The 26,616-nt window shown below is 48.5% G+C and overlaps 1 protein-coding gene across 1 annotated transcript in view; it reads right to left on the bottom strand.

The window, feature by feature from the left end:
* LOC143986870 (uncharacterized) overlaps positions 1 to 26,616 on the bottom strand; it is a 377,747-nt gene that overhangs the window by 226,615 nt on the left and 124,516 nt on the right. Inside the window, exons 14-17 of the mRNA XM_077485277.1 lie at positions 24,465 to 24,479; positions 24,203 to 24,337; positions 22,356 to 22,497; positions 19,043 to 20,606 (exon numbers count right to left, since the gene is read on the bottom strand). Of these exons, the coding sequence (XP_077341403.1) occupies positions 19,043 to 20,606; positions 22,356 to 22,497; positions 24,203 to 24,337; positions 24,465 to 24,479 (1,856 nt within the window). The remainder of the gene's footprint in view (positions 1 to 19,042; positions 20,607 to 22,355; positions 22,498 to 24,202; positions 24,338 to 24,464; positions 24,480 to 26,616) is intronic.

The raw sequence follows: 26,616 nt of genomic DNA on the forward strand, positions 1-26,616 counted from the left end.
AGAGGTCAATACCGAGAGAAGCAGAGTTCAGAGATCAGTAGTGAGCGGGGCAGAGTACAGAGGCCAGTAGTGAGCGAGGTGGAGTACAGAGGTCAATACAGAGAAAAGCAGAGTTCAGAGGTCAGTAGTGAGCGAGGTGTAGTACAGAGGTCAATACTGAGAGAAGCAGAGTTCAGAGATCAGTAGTGAGCGGGGCAGAGTACAGAGGCCAGTAGTGAGTGGGGCAGAGTTCAGAGGTCAGTAGTGAGCGAGGTGTAGTACAGAGGTCAATACTGAGAGAAGCAGAGTTCAGAGATCAGTAGTCAGCGGGGCAGAGTACAGAGGTCAGTAGTGAGTGAGGTGGAGTAAAGAGATCAGTAGTGAGGTGGAGTTCAGAGGTCAGTAGTGTGCGAGGTAGAGTTCAGAGGTCAGTAGTTAGCAAGGTGGAGTACAGAGGTCAATACTGAGAGAAGCAAAGTTCAGAGATCAGTAGTGAGCGGGGCAGAGAACAGAGGTCAGTAGTGAGCGGGGAAAAGTACGCGTGACGTCACATGACACAACGCAGTGTGAAGTCTTGGGAGTGAGCAGAGAGCTCAGAGCCGACGTCAATCACACAGAGGATAAAGAAGGGTTGGATTCAGGCCAGAATGTTGGCATGAAAATCTGCAGCCCCTCCTACAGGTATTTAATTTATTTTTTAACATAAAGCGTGCACTTCTCAGAGGGAAGGGACAAGTTTTAGATACTAGGCCAGTGATGGTGAACCTTGGCACCCCAGATGTTTTGGAACTACATTTCCCATGATGCTCATGCACTCTTCAGTGTAGTGAAGCATCATGGGAAATGTAGTTCCAAAACATCTGGGGTGCCAAGGTTCGACTGTATAAAAAAAAAAGGAACCCATGCTTCTCTTTTAAGTCCACAACACAGGGCAGTAGTCCAGGCACACAGCAAGGGTAGGCAGTAATTGGATACAACGTGGGTTCAGTCCTCAACACAGGGCACTTCAAATGGTTAAGTCCTCAGCGCAGGGCACAACAAAGGGTTAAGTCCTCAGCGCAGGGCAAAGCAAAGGGTAAGTCCTCAGCGCAGGGCACGGCCCAGCAAAGGATTATGTCCCGTGCACAAGGCTGGGCACGCAGCAAGGATGGCAGAACTCTGGCACAAGAAGGGTTAAGTCCGTAGCACAAGTTGGGCACACAGCAATAATGGCAGAACTGTGGCACAAGAAGGGTTAAGTCCATAGCACAGGTTGGGCACACAGCAATAATGGCGGAACTGTGGCACAAGAAGGGTTAAGTCCGTAGCACAGGTTGGCCACACAGCAATAATGGTGGAACTGTGGCACAAGAAGGGTTAAGTCCGTAGCACAGGTTGGCCACACAGCAATAATGACAGAACTGTGGCACAGGGGAAGTTAAGCCACTCACCAGGCAGCAGTGGAGAGCCTGGCAGGGCCGGTGCTACCACTAGGCAAACTAGGTATCCGCCTAGGGTGCCCCGCCACTGGTTTCCCTACTCCCTGTCTCCCATGGTCTCCGCGTTATGTAAGCGTTCGGTGTGGTGCTGTATAATGCAGGGGATCCTGCCCGGTGCCTCTGCAGTATTTTACATGTACTCAGGGAGGCAGGCTCTTAGTCCAATCGTAGTATCATTAGAGGCGCAGCATTGGGGGACATGTCCCAAGTCTCCTGACGAAACGGAAGCAAGCGTATCCCCTCCCGCTGTGCGCTTCTATGATAAGGTGACCAGATTTTTTAAATGAAATCTATATTTTTTTTTTTACTAGTAATGGCAGCAAACAGCGACTCATAGCGGGACTGCAATATTGCGGTGGACAAATCAGACACTAATGCCGCGCACACACGACCGTTTTTCCCGTCGGAATAAACGCCAAAGGTTTTTCTGACAGAGTTACAACAGAGTTCCACTGAAACTGTCTTGCCTATACACAATCACACCAAAGTCCGACGTCTAGAACGCGGTGATGTACAACACGTATGACGAGACTAGGAAAAGGAAGTTCAATAGCCAGAAGCCAATAGCTTCTGTCTCCTACTTGCTTCAGAGCATGCATTGTTTTTTGGTCCGTCGGAACAGCATACAGACGAGCGGTTTTTCCAATAGGAATTGGTTCCGTCGGAAATAATTAAAACGTGTTCTATTTTTAGGTCCGTCAGAATTTTTGAAAAAAAAAGTCAGATGAGGCCCACACATGATCGGAAAATCCGAGAAAAGATCCCATCTGACTTTTTCTGTCGGACATTCCGCTCGTGTGTACGTGGCATAGGTGACACTTTTGACACTTTGTGGGAACCAGTGACATTAACACAGTGATCAGTGCTAAAAATATTTACTGTCATTGTACTAATGAAACTGGCTGGGAAGGGGATAACATCTAGGACAATTAATGAGTTAAATGTGTGCCTAACAAGTGTTTTCTCACCGTGGGGGAGGTGCTTTTACTAAAGGAAAGCATAGATCCCTGTACTTGCTTTGCAGGAACACAGGATCAATGTCTTCAACACTGACAGAATGGCGAACTGCCTTGTTTACATAGGCAGACCACTAGGCGAGTCCGCCGGATCCGATGATTGGTCCCTCAAGCTCCATTCGAGGGAGCTGGGAGGACTGAGGACACCATCGTGGATCATACTGTATCTATCCGCACCCTACAAACCAGGGTCCGTGCCTTGGAATATAATGTCGACAATGCCGAGACTAGGAACAGGAGGAATAATCTCCAGATCGTGGGCTTGCCGGAGGGAGTGGAGGGAAAGAACCCCACAGTGTTTGTGGAGGAGCTCCTCCGGGCACTACTACCGGCTGCCCAACTTTATCCTTACTTCACCGTACAGCGCGCTCATAGGATTCCTCCTCTTCCTGGGCCCCCTGGCTCCAACCCTCGCAGATCTGACTGAATGCAGCCCTGGTGAACAATGGGATTGCTGCTCTATACTTAGCTCAACAGGGCTGTTTTGTGATCACGATGACCCATGCAGTTGGTGGGGGTTTTACTTCGCTGCTATGCTAGTGTCAGATTTGGCTACCCCACACAAGCAAGGGGTTACTGGGCAGAGGCAACTACAGCTGGATGGCGGACATGTTCGTTCTCAATTGTGGTTGCCCTGTGATACTACGGACTAAGCCCTCAACTGTATTGACTGGGGATATAAACATTTATGTACACGGTATGATGTATGGACATACCTGCTATGATTTGACGCTCCTGGCCCTGGATGGGGGGAGTGCGCTCTATTACTATAGAAACTGTTAAATATGGGATAAGAAATACCCCGGGTCCACTCGACCCCGTATGACTATTGTTGGGGGGGGTGAATCCTTCTTACAACTGAGATCCTGTTATCGGAACTATATGTGACTGGACTCAGCCTGGGCGCACTCCCCCTTTTTCGTCCAGGAGTGGTGATTGAATGCACATGTTGCTGCAGGCCCGCATTACTGAGTTATTTACAGTTATTATACGTTTTTTTTAAATTAAATTTGGTATGTATCTACCACAGAGTGGTCCTGAGGATACATTACATAAAACACATGCCACGTCCCGATATTTAACTTTTCAAAAAAATTCAACAAGAATTGTTGACAAAAATTGACTTTTTAGGCATAAATGTAAATATAACAAAAAAAGAGGGAAAATACATTTTTCAAACAATTTTATTTCTAAAAAGACAACAAACAAAATCTTAATGCCTCCTTTCCTGTCTAGCGTATTAAAGGTACATCACATTTTATATATATTCATGTAGGTATCCAGCATAGGGATATTAAGGAACAAATAACCATCAGTACAGAAAATAATTAGCATATACAGGGTATCGCATAGGAATCAGCTCAGGGATATTTAGATGCTCTACATGTTTCGCGTTCATCATAACGCTTCATCAGCAGGTTTTTTTATTGTTTATAAGTAACCGAGATATGTACCCCTGGGACAGCCCAGGAGAAGTTGAAGTTTTACTAAACCAGCATCTCTGTAGCCCTGTTTGGTAATACCTCTTTGCTCTGAGTTCATGCTCCTAGCAAATTTGAAATAGATGGGGGTTAGGGGATAACATGCATCACCATCTTCAGCTGGGGATGCGGGGTGGGGGTGGGGGGGTTCTTTCTGCTATTGCAGATACTGGGGGAGTTTATGTTCATGATCATGGAGTTGCTTTTCACGTATCGGAGGCGCCTTGTCTTCCATGTGCTGCATATTATTGACAATGTATATTACAATCTCACATTTCACATTTTCTGGTCTACTGGGGTGGTGGATGCGCTGGGCTGGGTTCCTGCCCCCCCTGGTCCCGACAGACAGAGGTGGGGACATGCAGATCATGGGGTCCTTTTATTATATCCACTACTCTATAGTTAATGATGGACATTTCCATTATCTTGTGGAATGTTAGGGGATTAAATTCAGCCACTAAGAGGTCCCTGGTCTTCAAATTTTTGCAAAAGTCCAATCCACATATATGCATTCTCCAGGAGACGCACCTACTAGGTAATAAGATTCTCAGTCTCCGTAGAGCATGGGTTGGAGCCCACTATCATGCCACCTTTTCAAATTATGCCTGTGGTGTTAGTGTGTTGATCCGTAGGTCCCTCCCATTTCAGACGCTTTATGTGCAGACGGACCCGGGGAGTAGGTATGTGATTATACATGTAATGGTCTATGATAAACAATTGGTGCTGGTGGGCTTGTATTTCCCCCCACCAGCCAATGCACAACTGTTATATGATATTATGCAATCTGTGATGGGATACAATACGCAGGAAGTTTTTATATTTGGCAGTTTCAATTTGGTGCCCGCACAAGACTTGGACAAACTGCATCTTACTTCTTGACCCTCCTCAACATTGCAAAATTGGGCAAGTACTTTTTTGCTGATGGATATTCGGCAACATTTTCACCCCCATGACAGATAATACACTTGTCATTCTGCCTCATACGAGGTGCTCTCCCGTACTGACCTGGCACATGCCTCCTCTGGTGCACTATGCTGGACGAGGGGGGTTAGGCATTTGCCTAGGGGAATCTCCGACCACGCCCCCTTAATGTCACTATATCCCTAACCAGGCCACCGAGTTTGAAACTGTGGCGCTTGTCCAGGTATTGGGCACTAGACGAGAGATTACAGGAATCTATGCTGGAAGCTGTTTGCAATTTCTGGGTGTTGAATGGGAACTCGGCCAATGCCACCACCCTATGGGATACATTCAAAGCATGGATTAGGGGAAGTATATTTCTCGTATATCATCACTGCAGAGAGAGGCATTCCGATCATTGGAGGTGCTGGAGGGGGAGGCGGGGAGATGTGAGGCGAAGTACGTTGCATCCTCCAACACAGTTAATTATGGAACCTGGCAGAGAGCCTTGTGGGCACTATCACTGTATAATGGTGAACAAACTAAAAAAATGTATGCTCCACTCTACCCAGAGGATATTTGAACATGGGAACAAAAATGGCAGACTTTTAGCCTGGCTGGAGAGGGAACAGGTGGGCTCCACACACATTGCGAGCATACGGGACGAACATGGTATAGTAATGTCCTCTCCTGAGGACATTAGCTTCAGATTCTATACCTTTTTTCACTAGGTATATACCTCTAGGACCTGTTTTACCCCGTCGGAATTGCAGGAATACTTAGAGAAGATCCCCTTCCCTGACCTGTCAGATGCTTATAGGGCCCAACTTGATGCGGCTATATCTTTAGAGGAAGTCCAGGCAGCAATTGGATGTCTGCAGGGAGGAAAAACCCCCGAAGCAGATGGTCTACCTACTGAATTCTACTCCAAATATATGGTTCTGCTTGCCCCTAGACTAACAACTCTCTTTTCCGGAACGGCGGATGGGGATATTTTACCCGAATCCATGGAAGAGGCTATTATTCTACTTATTCCTAAGCCCGGCAAGGACCCCCAGGACTGTGCATCTTACAGAACCATTTCACTGCTCAATGTGGATGCCAAAATTTTGGCAAAAATATTGGCCACCCGCCTGTCATTAGTTATTACCACATTGATCCATGTAGACCAGACCGGTTTTATGCTGGGTAAAGGCACAGATATTAACATCAGATGCCTGTTCCTCAATCTGTCCATGTCCACAATACTGGGTCCAGAGTGATTGCCTCATTAGACGCTGAGAAAGCACTGTGGATTGGGAGTACCTTTGGGAGGTGTTGAAGCATTTTGGCCTCAGCCCTGGATTCATCTGCTCTATCAGGCGCCGAGGGCCAGGGTACGTACTAACGATAGGGTATCGTATCGGATCCTTTCCCACTCCACAGAGGTACTCGACAGGGCTGCCCGCTGTCCCTAGCCTTTTTGCCCCTTGCTATACTGGTCAAGGAGTAGCTGGAAGTTCGGGGGAATGCGAATAGGTGACTTGGAAGAAAAAATTTCCCTTTACGCGGACAATGCTCTACTCTACCTGCAGGATGCCGGGTCTTCCTTGACTGCTGCACAAGAGCTATTTAACAAATTCGGAACCCTGTCGGGAATCCGCATCGACTGGTCCAAATCAGTTCTGTTTCCTCTGGACACTCTGGTCCCGGCTGTAGCTACTCCTACGCCCCTGACATGAGTGACTGAGTTTAAATACCTGGGGGTTAGGGTGGTCAGGGTTACTGATCAGTATTATACTCTCAACATACACCCCTTGCTCTAGCTTCTTAGGGAAAGGTGCCAGTCATGGTCTGGACTTCCACTAAATTTGCTGGACCGCATCAACATTTTGAAGATGATCATTCTGCCCAAATGTACATACCTCTTCCGGAATAGCCCAATGTGGATTTTGGCATCCTTTTTCCGGTAGATGGATCGTTGTATTGTCTCCTTCATTTGGAATAATTCGATCCCCCGTCTAGCCAAAACTACACTATATTTACCAACACACTTGGGTGGGCTTGCTCTCCCAAACATGCGGGTGTACTACTGGGCTGCAATGTTGGTTATGGCCTACTGGTGGTTTGAAGGGAGACGTTCCAACGCGGCGGTGTGTGTGGAGGTGGCCAGGTTGGGCTCCTTACTAGCATTGCAAAATTTAGTTTAGAAGGGTATTAATGCCTATGCGGAATTAACTGCACCAATCTGGTCTGCTGCCCCGTCGTCTTTTTTTTCTAGCGGACCGATGATCCCCCGTGCAGCCACTCTGGGGAAATCCTAACCTACCGCACTTTAGGATGATTCCTGATCCTCAGGTATGGGCAAGATTCGGTATTAAAACCTTAAGCCCTTGTACACACGGACATTCTGACAACCAAATCCGTTGGATTTTGTCCGACGGATTTTGTCCGAAACTGTTGTATACACACGGTCGGCCAAAGTTGTCGGAAAATCCGATTGTACATAACGTAATGACGTTATTTTGTTACGACGGGACTACGTTCAGGCTAGTAGCCAATAGCTTTGATGTAGGAATTTGATCTGAGCATGCGTGGCACTTTGTCCGTCGGAGTAGGCTACACATGATCGGAGTATGTCCGATCGGAGCATTTTGTCTGAAAATTTTTTTTTTTCCAAATAACATATTTATTTATATTCAAAGAGTGCATTACACGTCATGCATTACTACAACATAGTAGAACAGTCAGAACAGAGAAGAGAGGGCTGCAGGGACCACCCAGCCAGTGGCCCGTTCCAGTAGGCCCCCCAGGGCCGGCAACTGCCAGCCCCGGGGGGGCCCCTCGCGAACAATCGGGCCGACCCTGTTAATCAACAAGTGGCGTTGCACACCTTAGGGTCCAGTAGGGTAGCCCCGCACCCAATCATAAACAGCTACCAACAGTATTAACCTCTCATGAGTAGCAGCATCTACGAAGTAGTGTGCTAGAGGAGCAGCAAGGCACATAGGAACACCAGCCATGAGGAAAAGGGTGAAAGAGACTGGCAGAGAGATATAGGAGTACCAAGCAGTAGAGAGAGAGGAAGAACAAGAGGAGAGACGAGAAGGATAGGAAGTAAGAGGGGTAAGGAGAATGAGAGAGAGAATAGCAAAGGAGATAAAGAGAAGAGAAAAGAAAAAGGAGGGAGAGGGGAATGTGGGGAAGGAGGGGTAAGGAAAGGTAGGGGGTATAGTCACCGTGTGTGGTCCCTGCGGCATTTTCACCTCCGGAGCTCCCGTAGGTTCCATGGGCTCCAGACCACATCATGGGCCTCAAGCCTGTCCCGTATCCTGGCGGTCATCCTCTCCATCAACTCCACGTCCTGAACTCTAGCATGGAGTGCTCCGAGAGCGGGGGGGCAGTGCCCTTTTCCAATGTAGTGCTATTAGGCATCTCGCCGCTGTCAGGATATGTCGTGACAATGTCTTGCGGGACTTCGTCAATTTAGGGAAAGGGATGCCCAACAAGAAGGTCTTAGGATCCAGGACCACCCGCCGGTCCAAGAGATCCGACAAAAGGCGCCGGACCCCCTCCCAGAAGGGAACCACCAGGGGACATTGCCAGAAAATGTGGAACAACGTGCCCTTGTGGGTCAAGCACCTCCAGCATCTGTCAGAGGTAGTAGGGTAAATGGCGTGAAGGACGTCTGGGGTAATGTACCAGAAAAACAAAATTTTGTACGCGTTCTCCCTGTAGAGTGTGCATAGAGAGCTTTTCGAGGCCTGGGACCATATCGTCTGCCATTGCTCATCCGTTAGCTCCTCCCCCAGCTGTTCCTCCCACTTGAGCATGTAAGCATGTCTGCATGCCGAAGTTAACGGGGGTGCATTAAGGATTTTATATATAGCTGATATCAATCCCCTTTGGGCCATGCCCTCTAGGATTATGGTCTCAAAAGCGGAGGGAGGGGAGAATCGCAAGTCAGAGGATATGGTCTGGGCAAAGTGCCGTATCTGCAGATAGCTGTAGAAGCTCTGTCTCGGGAGGTCAAATTTGGACTGAAGATCAGCATAAGACAACATTCTCCGTGATCTGGGGTCCACTAAGGTCCCCAGATGGAAGAGGTTTCGGGACGACCAGGGGTGGGACATCGCATACGTCAGACTGTCTGGCATCTTAGGGTGGTACAGGAAGGACGTCAGGAGCGATTTGTCCGAGGACAAGACATAGATCTTAGTAAGCTTGCGCCATAGGCCCTGTAGATGGGACATAGATCCTAGCAGCTGGGTCCGGGGAGTCAACGCTGGGGCGCTCCATAGCATACTATTAGGATGCACTGGAGCCATCCAGAGCTTCTCAATTTCCGTCCATCTGTTGTACGACCTCTGGGTGAACCAAGAGGTCACTGCCCGGAGCTGAGCTGCCTGGAAGTACTTTACAAGATCCGGAAACGCCAGTCCCCCGGCCGAGGGAGAGGCTGTCATGACCGAGCGGGGGATTCTATGACGCTTGTAATTCCACGTAAAATCAAGCAGGTCCGCCTGTAATTTTCTCAGGTGGTGATATGGTACTGGGATAGGAAGGGTCTGGAAAAGGTAGAGGAGCTTCGGGAGAATCGTCATTTTCACCGAAGCAATCCTACCAAAGAGGGAGATCTGGTGCTTCCGCCATTGGGAAAGTAATTGCCTAATAACACCATATAGGGGCGGGAAGTTTGCCTGATACAGAGATTCAAAGGTCGGGGTTATATGAACCCCCAAGTATTTCAGGGAATCGGTTTTCCAGTGGTACGGAAAGGTGGTTCGGAGATGTTCGACTTCCTGGGGCGGCATATTTACCGGTAGGGCTTCCGATTTGGATGCATTAATTTTATAGCCCGATAGGGCGCTGTAGCGGTCCAACTCCCTATGTAGGTTAGGCAGGGATATTCTGGGCTGGGTCAGGGTGAGAATGACATCGTCCGCGAACAGGGACACCTTAAATTCCCTGTCCCGAACCGGGACGCCCCTGATATCCGGGTTCCGCCGAATGGACGCCGCCAGGGGTTCCACACAGATAGCAAATAGTAAAGGCGATAGGGGGCAGCCCTGGCGCGTGCCATTGGATACCGAGAACGCCGAGGATGTGGCGAAGGGGGTCTTAACCTGGGAGGACGGGTTGGAATAAAGGTGGCGTATGGCCCGCAGAAACGGTCCCCTCATCCCCATGTGCTGCAACGTAGCGAACAGGAAGGGCCACCCCAGTCTATCAAATGCCTTTTCCGCATCTAAACTCAGAAGCAAAGACGGGGTGCCCCGCCTATTCGCCACGTCGACTAAATCTATGACCCTTCTGGTATTGTCGCCGGCTTGGCGAAGAGGGACAAATCCCACCTGATCTTTATGGATGAGGGAGGGGAGAACCCTATTGAGCCGGAGGGAGAGGAGCTTCGTAAAGATCTTTAGATCTGTATTTAGGAGTGCAATGGGCCTATAATTGGCACAGAGAATGGGGTCCTTATCGGGCTTGGGTATCAGGGTGATGAAGGAGCGTTGCATATCGGAAGGGACCGGGGTATTTAAGAGAAACGCATTAAACAGTCTGCTCAAATAAGGAAGCAGAAGGGGCAGAAACGTTTTGTAGTATTCGTAGGGTAAACCGTCCGGGCCCGGGGATTTATGAGCCGGTAGCGACTTGACGGTCAGCTCTATTTCCTCCTCCGTGATAGGCATATTCAGGGAGGCCAGATCCAGGTCTCGGATACGGGGGATCCCACTGTCCGTCAAGTATTGGCGCATGCGCTGGGAGAGCTCCTCCGACAAGGGAGCACTGGGTATGTCGTCACTGTTGTATAACTCCGCATAAAATTTCGCAAATGTGTCTGCTATCTCCTTAGGGTGAGAGACTACGGTGTTGTTTTTAGTTTTAATCTGATGTGGAGTGGATAGGAGGGTTTTATCGTTAAGTTTCCTCGCCAAAAGAGAGTGCGCCTTGTTGCCCCTGTCGTAATACAGCTACTTAACCCGCAGAATGGCCTTTTCTACCCGGCGAAGCGCCAGGTCCTTAAGCACCATGCGAAGCCTAGTGATCTTCCGGAGAAGTCGCAGCGAAGGAGAAGCCTGCATATCCCTTTCTAACTGCCCCAGTTCCCTTTCTGTCCGCAGTTTAGCGGCCCCTGCATCCCTCTTTAAAGCAGAAGAAAGAGCCATGCACTTTCCGCGGATGACCGCCTTATGGGCCTCCCACAAAGTGGGGAGAGTAACGTCCGGGGTCGCGTTCTCAGTGAAGTAGAGTTTCAGGGTTGAGGCCATTTCCGCCTGTGAGGGGGAATGTTGTAGGAGAAAGGTGTTAAGTTTCCAATTGTAGGGTCTAATTACAGGGGCCGCTAGATCCAGTGTTAACAGGATCGGCGCGTGGTCCTACCATGAGATCGGCAGGATATGGGCTCGGCGGGCCACTCTCAGCGTTGAATTGTTAGTAAAGAAGTAGTCTATGCGGGAGTGCAACTGGTGCGGGGCCGAGTAGAACGTGTACTGGCGGTCCGCCGGGTGAAGGGCCCACCAGACGTCAAAAAGAGCGTGCCTACGGGTCAGCTGGCGGAATAGTTTCGAATCCCTAAGAGCTTTAGCAGAGGGAGGTCGGGTCGTTGTCGCCAAACGGTCCGCAATGGCGGAGTGAGCCAGGTTAAAATCACCCCCCACCACTAAGTAACCATGATCCGACTTGAACAGACGGGACAGGAGTTTGGAAAGAAAGCCATGTTGGCGGACATTTGGGGCGTACAGGGTGCATAGAGTGATCGGCTGTGAACCCCATTTGCCCTTAAGAATCAAGAAGCCTCCCCCGGGATCACCATAGTGATCGAGGTAGGTAAATGGGGCTCCGCGACGTATCAGGATGGCCACGCCGGCCTTCCTGTGAGGGCCCGAGGATAGGTAAGCTAAGGGAAAATATCTAGAGGCGAAAGCAAAGGACCCCCCCTTATCAAAGTGTGTCTCCTGGACAAAGACTATATCCGCTCCTGACTGCCTGAATTCCCTAAGTGCCAGATGCCGTTTCCCGTTAGAATTCAGTCCATGGACATTAAGGGATAAAATCTTAGCCATTAGTTATGTCAGGGGGGTGACAGTATAAGCGGGGACTTACCCATATTCCACCTTGTAGGACGACCGCCAGGAGCCAGGAGGTTGCTCGTTCCGGAGAAAGGGCTCCACGTTGCCCACCTGCCACGACACGGTGAGAGAACAGGGAGGGGAGAGGGAAAGGGAAAAGTAGAAAAAGAGAGAGAGAGAAGAGGTTAGTATTGCAAATAAAGGTGTACACAGCAAATAGACAACCACTGTACATTACAAAATTAAGCCATAGGAGACCATGAACAGGCAGATCGCTCAGGTCCAATCGGATTCCCAGGGGGCCACCAGAACCCGTGGGTCGGGCCTGGCGGCCGCATGGGAGTCCAGCCCCCCCCATCAGGAGGCGTAGATAAAGCCGTTGACATAAGGTGGGGGGGAGCTGAGGAAACGCCCCTGCGACAACAGTCGCCAGGCAGTTCCCAAAATCCCGGATGTAACACCAATGCATCCGGGTAGAAGGGGGGTGACTCAGAGACTGAGAAAAACCCATGATCTCAATCTCTCAGATACATCAGCCTTAAGAAAAACATAACTCAACATGAAGGCACTTAATAGGGGGAGAAAAAAACAAATAAAAAACGGAAACTCTTGGGGCTGAAAAAGAAGGGCAAGTTCGGAGTGTCCGGACATCAGTCCATCGGCCAACCAACAAACAAAACGGGCCACGATCCCTTGCGCCCCGCGGGCCTACGGGATCAAAAAAGGAGAAAAAAGAGAGTACACAAAGATTGCCGCCTTACATAGCCTCAGTCCTTTCCTTGGCGGGCCGTTTTCTTAGGTGCCTCCCGGTTGCGAGGGCGTTGGCGGGAGGGGACCTTCTGCCACAGGGCGGGTGCGGAAGGCTGGGCAGCCACGAGATCCCAGTCCGGCAACTGGGGGGGATGAAGCCCCAGATCCTCACAAAAGGAGTGGAGATCCTCCGGGTACCGCAAGGTTGCTGTCTTGCCTTGATGTTTGGCTGCGAGAGCGAACGGATATCCCCAGCGGTACGGAATATGGGCGTCCTGCAACGTGCGGAGCAACGGTTGAAGCAATCTGCGCTTCTGCAGTGTGAGCCAGGATAGGTCTGGGAAGAGCTGGACTTGGATGTTGCTAAAGTTCACCACCCGGGCCAGGCGGGCTTGTCTCATTATGTCCTCTTTGATGTGGAACGAAGTAATTCTACAGATGACATCCCTGGGGGTAGAAGTCGCGCCTTTAGAGCGCAATGCCCTGTGAGCTCTGTCCATTTCAATAAACTGGGTGGGGGGTTCCCCAAGAAGGTTATTAAATATTTCTTGCAGGATAATCTGGAGATCTTCCGGTCCGTCTGCCTCTGGAATCCCCCTCACCCGTATGTTATGCCGACGCCCCCTATTATCCAGGTCCTCCACATGACGCTGCATGTCCCTCAAAAGCATTCGATGGTCGGCCCCTTGTACTTGGGTCCTGTGGATCGCAATTTTAGTTTCCTGTATCTCCTCCTCGGCCATCTCGACCCGATCCGCTAAGTGCTTGAGACCGGAGTGCAACATTTGTATTTCCGAGCGACAGGTTGATTTAACATCTTCTATCAATTGCTTAAAGTCCTCCTTAGTGGGGATTGCTTGTAGGTATTGCTGCCACTGCGGGTGTAGGGGCGGGGGGGGCCCTCCAGGGTCATCCCCAGTAGGAATCAGAAGGGGCGGCTGTGGAGAACCATGGGGTCCGTGTGCCTCCCGTGAGTCTGGGGGGGGCCCGATGTGAGAGTCCCACACCCCGGGCTGAGGAGGTGGTGACTTCAGGGGAGTCGTGCGGGCCTGCCTCACTTCCCAATACGGGTCCAAGCCTGTTCTACAGCCGACAGGGGCCGGGGAGCCACTCCGGTGTCGCTGTGGGCCAGGAGCCCACGTGGAGGACAGTCTCTGGGACTTGGGTGGTGGGGACCGGACTCCTAGGTCCATTCGGAGCTCCGCCACTCCCCCATGTCCCCGCCGAGGCCATGGCAGTGGGTCTCCCGGGGGGGGGGAGGGCTGGGAAGTCAGTGTCCTCAATGGAAGGGGGGGACCCCAGTGAACTAGTGGGGAGGAGGGGGTCCGATGTCGCCCGCAGCAGCCTAGGGAGGTTCCCCGTGCATTGCGTGTCCGTAGGAGGGGGAGGGGGTTCATGCTCCAGGTACCCCGAGTTCTGATCCAGCCTGGTGCGGCCTCCTGCCATCCCCCAGGCCTCCCCGCTGTCCTGCTCCCAGTTGGCCGCCCGGCGTGGAGGGGACCTCTGGCCCCAGCGCAGCGGGCTCAGATCCCTCAGGGCCGCGCGCTGCTCTGTATGCCGTTGGGGGATGGGTTCACATGCGCCCGGATTGAGGGGCCTCGCAGTAGGCCTCGGGCCTAGGCTGGCGGGCTGATACACGGGCGGGAGCGGCGTGTCACTCACCGCTGCGGGGGTCTGGTCGGCTGCGCTGGATGGAGGAGGCATCCCGTCCGCCCCGGTCTCCGCTTGATGTCCGCTCCTCACACTCGAGGCCGGGGATGGGGCCTGGCGCGTCGCCTCCGGCGCAGTCGGTGCCATCTTGGGAGGCCCGCCGGCCGGAGCGTCTGGCGGCGAAAAGTACGTCCGGAGGTCTGCTGCGGGCCCCGGAGGGACGGCGGAGGGTCCCCTGCTAGTCGTGGATCGGGTGGCCCTCGATCTCCCCATCGGATGGGTGCGGATTGTCCCCCTTTTGTGCCTGTGTAGCTGGGCTGACGAGAGAGCTACCTCAGCAAGCGTCCATGCAGGTCCGCTTCCGGTCACGCCCCCTTGTCTGAAAATTTTACAGACAAGTTGGAAAACTTGGTCCGTCGGATATTCCGACTGAAACAGTCCGATGGAGACCACACACAGTCAGATTATCTGACAAAACTGTCCAAAAGGACACATTCCATCGGAATCTCCGACCTTGTGTACAAGGGCTAAGAGATGTCATGCCAACAGGTACATTGCTGATGTGGTCACAGCTCTCCACAAAGTATGATTTGCCTGGCAGGATGTACTTCAGATACGCCCAGATCCGACATACAGCTAGGGCCCAGTTCCCCGCACTCCCGCTCCTCCAGTTTGACCCGGTGGAGGACCTTTTGTCCCGCAGTGATTTGGTGAAGCCTCTCTCTGCTTTACATGGTACCCTACTGGCAACGGACTCTGAGGATGGAGAGGCTGTGGGACATGTGGAAGAGGGATATTCCCACCTTGGACAAGGAGGACTGGGTGGATTGCTTGGAACGGGGTCTTAAATTGGTAATCTCAGCTGGAGACAAGCTGATACAAATAAAATTCAACCATAGAACCTATTTTACTCCGGCGAGATTGTCCAAAATGTATCCCAATAGAGACCCGCATTGTCCTCGATGTCGTATACACCTGGGCACATATCTGCACATGTTTTGGGACTGCCCTGCCCTGTCGACCTTCTGGACTGGTATTTTTGAACAATTAAATGTCAGACTTGAACTATCTCTCCCCAGGTCGCCTGAACTGGCCCTCCTTGGCATTCATGATGATGAACAGAGACCGCGCCATACCAAACTTTTTGTCTCTTACCTTCTTTTCTATGCCAAGAAAGAAAGAGATCCTCTGTAAATGGTCATCTCCTATCCCCCCTAGTCTGTCTTCATGGGAGGACAAAGTTAATGTGCTGCCTTGCCCCTCTATAAAATGACGTATATTAGTCAAGGTTGTCCTTGGAAGTTTGATAAAATATGGTTATCCTGGATTACTTAGCTTAAGCTAAATCTGTTGTCTTTTTCGCCCCCGCTTGTCCATAATTAGATGTGACTCACAGCTGTGGTGTTGCCCCTCGCCCCCCCCCACACCTTCCTTTTCCCCTTCCTTCCTGTTTCCCCCCCGCCTCCATCCCCCCCCCCTTCAACTCCTCAAGGGGTGAGAGGTTTGACATCTATATAGGACTCTCCGGAATTGTTTCAAAGGTAACGCTGCACTGTTTATATGATGCGATGTGGACTATAGCAAAACAATACAAGATGTGAGAAAGCTGATGTATTGGAAGTTGTATGTTATATACACATGTACTCTATTGTTATGTCTTTATTTTCCTTCAATAAAGTACTCCTGATTGTTGAAATGTGGGGGAATGGTGGGCCGATGAGGAGTTTGAAGGAGGCAGGTGGGTGACCGGGACACCTGGGAAAACGGAAAGTCAGTTTTTCCCCATTTTACAAGATCACCCCAGAAACCCTCTGCGCTGCATGGATGAGAATCCTATGAGCTTTGCCTTCTCTATAATACTCTCTAGAGCTATCTAACATGCCCATGGTGGTCTGAAAAGCAAAACCGGGGACCAAGAAGGATATGTGGTGACTATGGTATATTACAACATGCCCTGTATGACCCTACGAGTTCCAAGGGTCGCATTTCGTGGCGAGAGTCCCTCTGCAGGCGAGTCCTGAACAGCGGTGGGTGATTGATGGGGAGAATTGGTGGCACATACGGCTAATTGTATGGTTATTTGGGATATTGTATTTATCATTTATGCAAGCATAATTCTATACTCAACATTTTTATTGCTTAAAATACTACCCTATGAAAAGTGGTTCTCTTTTTTTTTATTTTTTATAATCCTTCTTAGCCCTTGTACACACGGTCGGACATTCCGATGGAAAATGTCCGATCGGACCGTGTCGTCAGATAATCCGACTGTGTGTGGGCTCCATCGGACTGTTTCCGTCGGAATATCCGACCGACAAAGTTTTAGAGCTGGGCTATAAAATTTTCCACCAACATGGTCCGATCGTTTGTAGAGAATTCCGATCTGACAAAGTGCCACGCATGCTCAGATCAAATTCCTAGACCAAAGCTATTGGCTACTAACCTGAACGTAGTCCCGTCGTAACGAAATAACGTCATCACGTTCTGAACGATCGGATTGTCCGAGCGTGCGTGTGCGCAACACCAGTTTCGGACAAAATCCAACGGATTTTGTTGTCGGAATGTCCGACCGTGTGTACAAGGGCTTCGAAGAAATAAAGGAGAGGAATATCTGACTTATGCCCCGTACACATTTTGTTGCATACAACTAAGATCGAATACAACAGTGCAAAACGTGTGTACGATTTTTGTCGTACGATTCTGTAAAAATCTGATATGTGTACCAACATCAGAAATCAAAATGTAATTCCCAAAAATTAGAGGGCAACATCACTATTCTACACTCACCCACCAAGAACCACAAAATATCACATAATAAATCAAGAAGCTCTTGAGTAATGTAATTCTACCACCTATATGTCCAAAGAAATGCAGTATTTATGTGTAGGTTTCCATGTGTGGCAGCTCTGTGGCTAATGCCCCGTACACACGTTCCGATTATCATAAAACAGATCGTTCACATTTTGTTGTATACAACTAAGATTGAATACAACAGTGCAAAATGTGTGTAAGACTTTTGTCGTACAATTCTGGAAAAATCTTCCGTCGTGCGTAGCTACATATTTTAAATGATGTCAAAAACGTGTGTCCTGGTTTATTTTTGTGTTTCCAAGCATGCGTGGTGTTTGTCGAACGACTTTTATCGGACGCATACTGTACCGATTACACAATTGTCATACGATGGGCTGTCATCCGACCAAAGTTTTCCTGTTTGTCCCTTCGGATTTGGTTGGACGGACTGTTGTGATCGGCTGTCGAAAGCTGTGTACTAACGATCAGATTATCGAACGATCTGCCCAAAAGTGACTTTTGTGGTCCGATAATCGGAACGTGTGTACGGGGCATTACATATTTGGATGACGGAGGGATACACCTGGAAGCCAACGTTCTGCAGGATATCATGCTTGATATGACCCATTCATAAGGGTCTGATCATTCGCCGACAGTCCAATTTTTATTTGAGTATATTTCACGGAGGGGTCGGCGAGTGATTGGAAGAGATTTTTGCGCTGGGACAATGGATGATCCGGAGTGCACCAGTTTGCGGACGCTTATGCTGCGTACACACGACCGGACTTTCCATCAGAATAAACTCTGACGGAGCTCTGACCGAACGGACTTGCCTACACTCGATCACACCAAAGTCCGTTCGTCTAGAACTCGATGATGTACGACGGGACTAGAAAAGGAAGTTCAATAGACAGCAGCCAATAGCTGCCCTTGCGTCGTATTTGGTCCGCCAGACCAGCATACAGACGAACGGTTTTCCTCGATAGAAATTGATTTTGTCTGAATGATTTAAAACGTGTTCTATTTCTAGGTCTATCAGACTTTTTGAACAAAAAATAAATAAATGCAGGTGAAGCCCACACACGATCCAAATATCCAATGACATGATTCCGTTTGACCTTTTCTGCCGGAAAGTCCGGTCGCATGTACGCGGCATTAGACAATTTGTTGATGGATATATGACAGCTAAAGAAGATTATTATATCAGACAATTTATCATTGGAGGATCATAGCGATGGGAATTTCTGTGTTATCTTACTGCTCTGGCGGGATAAGTTGATCCATCTGCTGGAGGTTATTTGTGTAAATAATATTTTAGGAGAATCGAGCACTGAATTTAAAAAAAAAATTCACAATGGCCGGAGTAACGCATGTAACATTTGTCCAAAAATGTTTTTAAATAAATGGACCTTTAAATGGTTACAGAAGCTTACACCACAAAATACACTCAGCCAATGAGAGGTAAGGACTCCATTTTTATTTTTCTCCTGCTATCAATGGCCAACACGGTACAACACTTCATCCATGTCTTTGGTGATCTCTGATCTCCTTATCAACTGTTTCTTACATGATGAAGATCAGCCATGGAATATATCTGAGGTGTATATCAGGGTGTGCTTCTTCCCCACATGAGAGCTGTGATGTCCAGCAACATTCATATAGAAGACATTTCCCGCACACAAGGCACTAATACACCTCGAGGGTTGTGTGGGATCCCCAATGTACAGGAAGACAGGACTTCAGTGAGGAACAATTCCGTCACTCAGGACAAGGAAAGTGGCTTCTCCCCTGTGTGAGATCTCTGATGTCTTGTAAGATCAGACTTCTGTGAAAAACATTTCCCACACTCAGGACAGCAATATGGCTTCTCCCCCGTGTGAGATCTCTGATGTTTGTAAAGACAGGACTTCCGTGAAAAACATTTCCCGCATTCAGGACAGGAATACGGCTTCTCCCCCGTGTGAGATCTCTGATGTTCGACAAGGTCTGATTTTTGAGCAAAGCATTTCCCACACTCAAGACAGCAATACGGCTTCTCCCCCGTGTGAGATCTCTGATGTGTGTTAAGATGAGACTTATGTGAAAAACATTTCCCGCACTCAGGACAGGAATACGGCTTCTCCCCCGTGTGAGATCTCTGATGTGCAACAAGGTCTGATTTTTGAGCAAAACATTTCCCACACTCAAGACAAGAATACGGCTTCTCCCCCGTGTGAGATCTCTGATGTTTGCAAAGATTGGACTTCACTGAAAAACTTTTCCCGCACTCAGAACAGGAATATGGTTTTTCTCCTGTGTGAGATCTCTGATGTATGTAAAGATTGGACTTCAGTGAAAAACTTCTCCCGCACTCAGGACAGGAATATGGTTTTTCCCCTGTGTGAGATCTCTGATGTATGTAAAGATTGGACTTCAGTGAAAAACTTCTCCCGCACTCAGGACAGGAATATGGTTTTTCCCCTGTGTGAGATCGTTTATGCACACCAAGTTTGAATTTAGAAAGGAAACATTTCCCGCACACAGGACAGGAATACAGCTTTTCACCAGTGTGAGATCTCTGATGTACTGAAAGATAGGACTTTTCTGAAAAACATTTCCAGCACTCAGGACAGGAATACGGCTTCTCCTCTGTGTGAGATCTCTGATGTCTGTAAAGAAGAGACTTTTCTGAAAAACATTTCCCACACTCAGGACAGGAATATGGTTTTTCCCCTGTGTGAGATCTCTGATGTTTGTCAAGATTGGACTTGTATGAAAAACATTTCCCACACTCAGGACAGGAATACAGATTCTCCACCGTGTGAGATCTCTGATGTCTGTAAAGACTGGACTTCTGTGAAAAACATTTCCCACACTCAGGACAGGAATACAGCTTTTCACCAGTGTGAGATCTCTGATGTACTGAAAGATAGGACTTTTCTGAAAAACATTTCCAGCACTCAGGACAGGAATACGGCTTCTCCTCTGTGTGAGATCTCTGATGTCTGTAAAGAAGAGACTTTTCTGAAAAACATTTCCCACACTCAGGACAGGAATATGGTTTTTCCCCTGTGTGAGATCTCTGATGTTTGTCAAGATTGGACTTGTATGAAAAACATTTCCCACACTCAGGACAGGAATACAGATTCTCCACCGTGTGAGATCTCTGATGTCTGTAAAGACTGGACTTCTGTGAAAAACATTTCCCACACTCAGGACAGGAATACGGCTTCTCCCCCGTGTGAGATCTTTTATGTCTATTAAGTTTGGATTTAGAATGGAAACACTTCCCGCACTCGGTACAGGAAAAGCTCTTCTCTGTTGGAAGGACGGCACCGTCCCTCACAGTCTGAGGTTCCTCAGGATAAGAGGAATACGATGGTCCATCTACACTGTGTGGTGCCGGATAGACATTTGAGGTAGTCGGGTTTTCTCCTGGACTATACTGTGTGATGTCCTCATCTTCTACTTTACAGTCTGGAGACAAAGTGAGACAATCCTCTGAGGTTTTCCTCATCTCCCGTCCATCTACTAAAATAGAAATACAAAGATTATTACTAGACATGAGCTGATTGGTTCCCCTAAACAAGGACTCCGCCCACATCAGACAGCTTTGTCTCTGAGGATCTTACAATTCCCCCCTCAAGGTAACTAGTAAATGGGTCCTCTGATCTCCTACCAGATCATTTCTTTATTCATGGACCTTAGTCAGAGAGTGAGGAAACAACGAGAACTGTCTTTTATAGGAGTGACAGTGATGAGGGGATTATAGGACGAGTGTCCCCTCCCCCTCTATCACTCATTGCCATCTTCCCAACACAAGAAGTCCTGCACTTCCTTATTTAGTCCATGATTTAGTCATGAATAACAGCAGGGCTGAGCCCCACCAGAGGTCAGAGAGTGAGGATGGGGGGAGAACAACCAAGATGAAGACTGGACTGATCCTGAAAGTGTTACTAAAGTCAAAACCTCTTTGTTTTTATTTTTATTTTTTGTTTATTAAAAAAAAAAAAAAAAAACATGTTATACTTACCTGCTCAGTGCAGTGGTATAGCTCCTCTTACTGGGTCCCCGGCGAGCGATCTTGGCTCCTCTTCTTTAGAGGGAGCACCATAGGCAGCTGCTGGCTATGAGGAGAGCGTGGTCCCTGCGGTCCTGAGCTGTGTGTCTACAGAGCCTTGCACCATAGACTTCCCCAAGGGGTTTTAGACCTGCTCCCCCCACTTCCTCTTCACTCCATCTGATTGATAGCAGCAAGAGCCAATGGATCCTGCTTCTGCTCGAATGCTGTGTGAAGAGGAAGTAAGGAGAGAAAATATGCAGCCCTGCACATCACTGATCTATTCCCTCCTCTCTTCCCCTTCATACAGAGAAGGGGGCCACAGGGACACTGAAAACGTTATTTACCTTGATGCAAACAAATCATTAAGGTAAAACTTTTTTTAGGTTTAGTAACACTTTCAGACCCCCATCATTGGGTTATTGACTCCTCCCTCATTATCACTTTCTGTTTAAGGTTCCAAAGTTGAGGATGTTATCACATTATTATCAACATATAAAAGTCTGTGCTGCAATCAGATCATCAGATATAAAATGTCCAGCTGGTAGAAAATAGATGCAAAATAAGTAAGTCCAATTTAGTGTATTATAGAAGATGCAAGAGTTAGGACTATATATTATCAGAATGATGTAATGTACAACATAGAGTATATAGTGCGGGGGTCAGGAGTATGTAATGTACAATATACTGTAAATTATATAGTCTAAGGGTCAGGACACATAATATTGGTATTCAGTAATCAGTGGAAGATGAAATGTTTACATGAGACAAGTTGCAGAGGTCCCACACCGCTGCCTCCCATCTCCTGAGACTGCACTCAGTGACTTGGGTCTGAGACTATACAGACATATCCCTCCACCCGGCACAGCCAGCAGATAACAGAGTAAGTAATCCTGGGAGAACTGTCAGAGATCTTACTAGACCCGGGTATGGGGCACAAGACCCAAAAACATGTCGCAGGTCAACACCTATGGTGAAAATTAACATTTTGCTGCCAGCTGAACCCCAGAATCTCCATAAATCCAGTCTAGATACATAAATTGTGTCTGCAGCACAGAGAAGGAAGATTATCCGAGAGAAATACAGGAATACAGGACGGGGAACACAGCTCAGGAAAGTGACCAGGGGATTACAGGCGGATATCACCCAGCCCCCGCCCTACTCTGGACCAATCAGTGAGCAGTATGGGTGGAGGAATGCATTTGGTGTTAATGACCCACCTGTGCTGATCTCTGTAGGAGTGTCCTCCTCTATAAATGTCCCCGTTATTCCATCCTCCTCCATAGACTGCTGATCATCCCTCACATACCTCTCCTCTTCTTCTGATTTAACCTCAGATTTTATATCTATCAGATCTTCACCCTAAACCAATAAAATTATACAAAAGATCACTTGGAAAAAGGGTTAATCTTGCAATATCACATTGTGTAAAAAATAAAAAAACTCACCACCTCTACGAGTCCATGTTCTAGATCAGGGGTAGGCGACCTTTTGAGCACAGTGTGCCAAAAAAGGTTTACAAAGAAATTGAGTGTGCCGATTTTTTAACAAAAACAAACAAACTTCACACTCTCAATTATGAAAAGGATTTCTTATAAAGTAAATGCTGTAAACGACTTGAGTAGTGAGAAATTAACATCCTGCACTCTCACGCCTCAGATTAGCCTCAGTTCCTGCAACTTCACACCTCAGATCACTGTACCCCCTGCTCATCTGCCCCACCACTGTACCACCCTACACATCTGCCCCACCACTGTTCCCCCCTAGACATCTGCCCCAACACTGTACCCCCTACACATCTGCGCCACCACTGTACCCCCCTACACATCTGCGCCACCACTGTACCCCCCTACACATCTGCCCCAACACTGTACCCCCCTACACATCTGCCCCAACACTGTACCCCCCTACACATCTGCCCCAACACTGTACCCCCCTACACATCTGCCCCAACACTGTACCCCCCTACACATCTGCCCCAACACTGTACCCCCCTACACATCTGCCCCAACACTGTACCCCCCTACACATCTGCCCCAACACTGTACCCCCCTACACATCTGCCCCACCGCTGTAACCCTCATGTAAAATCTGCCCCACCACTGTAACCCGCTTTCTCATCTGCCCCACCAATGTACCTCCTGCACATCTGTTTCATCTCATTATCCCGCTGCACATCTGTTTTATCTCATTACCCCCCCTGCTCTCCTGCCCCACCACTGTAACCCCTTACTCATCTGTCCCACCAATAAATCTCCTTTCACATCTGCCCCCTGCTCTACCCCCCTGCTCATCTGTCCCACCACTGTAATCCCCTACACTTCTGTCCCACTGCTGAACCCCCTTCTCATCTCTTTCACCACTGTACCTCCCTTCCCATCGGCCCAACTGATGTACCCTCCTGCTCTTCTGTCCCACCTCTGAACCCCTCCTGATCATTTCCCCACCACTGTACCCGCCTGCTCATCTGCTCCACCGCTGTACCCGCTTCTCATCTAGAATATGCAGAGTGGCTTGCACAGAAACGCTGTGCGTCTTTGATTCCGGCAAAAATTCGCCCCTGAAATGGGGAACAGGGATGCACAGCGTTCCTGTGCTATCCGAGGCCAACTTAGGTGTGAACCCAGCGAGTCCTCTTCCTCCAGATGGTGGGTGGGGCTAGCAGGACTGCGATTGGCTTTAGCAGTGGCCAATGACAGTCCTCCTGGAAACAGGGAATGCCCCCCTAGCAGAACTGCACCCAATCTCTTCCTCATCACAAAAGCTGACGATCGCAGCTACAGCAAAGTTAGAGAACCAAACAATGTTTCCCATCTTTTACAATCTATGGGGGCGCAGTGCCTCCCCCTCAGTGCAGGTGCAACCTGGGGAATTCTGAAATGGGAATGCATTAGTGTCTCACGGACACTTCCCTGCACTGCTCTGCTGATGGGGAGGGAGCCGAGTGCTGGCAAAAGTGGCTTTGCATGCCGCATGTGGCATCCGTGTGAGGAGTTGCCCATCCCTGTTCTAGACACATCCCTTGTCTGTTACTGGATAATGTCCCAGAATTCCCGGCACCGCTCACCTCTCCTGTCAGCAGCTCCATCATCTTCTTGGTGATTCCTAGAATCTTCTCCATGTTGTGTTTCTCAGGTTTTAGGGAGTCACATGGAGGCACTGTGATGGTCATATGATCTCCTGACTTCACAGGAGGAAATCTCTGTATTGAAGAACCAATAAGAATATCATGTTAGAATCCCAGAATCCTCCTCACCTCTCCGGTCAGGTCTGTGTTTTATTAATAGAGATAAGAGTGATGTCATGTGACCTCCCAGAATCCTCCTCACCTCTCCGGTCAGCAGGTAGATGATCTCCAGGGTGAGGTTTAGTATCTTCTCAGAATTGTAACTCCGGTCCTCCTTCATCATCATTGGTGCTGCCATTTGATCTATACAGGTCTCCTAAATAACTTTGAGAAATAAAGAAAGAATTATTTGAATGGCATTGGTCACACAATAATAGGATGGGGATGTGAGGGGGTAATAGGAGGGTTGCTCTACATTTAACCACCTTAATACTAGATACTTTTATCCCCTTCCTGCCCAGGCCAATTTTCAGCTTTCAACGCTCTCAAAATTTGAATGACAATTACTCAGTCATGTAACACTGTACCTGTGACGGATCCAATCTCACACTCCGATTGAGCGCTTTCGTCATATACACTTCCTCCCAGCCAGAATATAGATATCAGATGTTCCAACCGCTCACAAGCACAAAACAAGACGACACTTGCTTAGCTGCTCAACATAGACAGTAGAAGACTAAAACCTAACCTAATTAGCATGAGCTAATTAGCCAATCATTGACCCAGACTAGCTGTCTGAGAGATAGGACTTTTCAGAGTAAGACTTAGTCTCCTAGCTCACTGATTGACTATTCAATACACATTACCATAAACATAAACACAGGGTTAATTAGCACAAACAACAATGTGTGAAATACTCTTACAAGCCAGACTAGACTCATCTACACAACAGACAGATGGCTGGAGTTGATGATTAGAATCGAAGGCCCCTTTCACACATGCGGACCGTATATCCGTATTTCATCCATCCGTTTGCAGATGAAATACGGACATACATGCATCCCTATGGGATAGCGGGTGTCTGCGGATGAACATCGTCCGCTTCTGCTATTGTCCAATTCTGCAGACGGAGGAAAATCCTATTTTTCCATCTGTCTGCAGAGCGGATCAGATGAAAAACGGACAGACGGTCCGCGTTCATCCGATCCCCCATAGAGGACAACGGAGAGCTGACAGGAAGGTCCCTGCACAGTGTGCTGGGACCGCCCTGTCATCCGCCGGCTCAGCGGGGACAACGGAGCGATCCCCGCTGAGCAAGAGGATCATCACGGGGCGGATCATTACTCATCCGTCCCGTGTGAAAGGGGCCTAACAGTTTGTGTCCAAACAGTGTGATTCAGTCTATTGCTAATATGGCAAATACATATCCAGAGTCTGTGTGTCTTGGGGGGGGGGAAACGGACATGGATCTGAATCCAAGTAACACCACCTCAGGGGTCCCCAGGCATACAGCTCACAAAGAGCACCGTTCCCCCAAATGCCAGGGCCCATAATCGCAAGGCAAGAGGCTCGCATTCTGTCCCCTCCAACAGCCTCTGTCCCGGCTAGGTCTGTCACAGTACCCAAATTAAATTTTTATCATATTTTTTTTTAGACAGATAGAACTTTCTTTTGGTGGTATTTAATCCCCACTAAGTTTTGAATTTTTTGCTATATAAATTAAAAAAATACACACATTTTGAAAAAAAAAAAAAAAAAAAAAAAATGTTTCTGTTATAAAGTTTTGCAAATAAATAATCTTCATAAATTTAAGCCATACTGTATTCCGATACATTTCCTTGGTTAAAAATAAACACACACATATACAATATATATATATATATATTTATGGTCCAGCGCCCTCTGACCGATACGGATAAGGATGACAAACAAGGTTAACATAAACTCGCTTACTCGAAATGGACCTGAAAGTGTGCCCTGGTCTAACGTACGGTATACCAAAAAAAGGGGGCATACCTTAGATAGAGAAGTGGGTGATAAAATGAAATGAAAATTAAATGGAGTGAAATGAGTACTCTCATGAGGAGTATAATGCTTGAGAAATGCCCTGGAAAAGGGAATGGGAGGGTGGGTATCGCGCACCGGAACCGACGAGGAAGATAGGCGAACGGCTAGTTAAATACCCCACCGGGCTCCTCCCATAATTTCAGGCCACCATACTGGCCTTTCTATTTATGGTCCAGCGCCCTCTGACCGATACGGATAAGGATGACAAACAAGGTTACCATTAACTCGCTTACTCGAAATGGACCTGAAAGTGTGCCCTGGTCTAACGTACGGTATACCAAAATAAGGGGGCAAAAACATTCAGGTAGGGGTTGCATCTTCATTGTTTCAAGCTTGTTACTGGGTGA

The sequence above is a fragment of the Lithobates pipiens genome, unplaced genomic scaffold, assembly GCF_037356315.1.
Source record: "Lithobates pipiens isolate NorthernLeopardFrog02 unplaced genomic scaffold, aLitPip1_a1.2 Scaffold_18, whole genome shotgun sequence".
Taxonomy (NCBI): domain Eukaryota; kingdom Metazoa; phylum Chordata; class Amphibia; order Anura; family Ranidae; genus Lithobates; species Lithobates pipiens.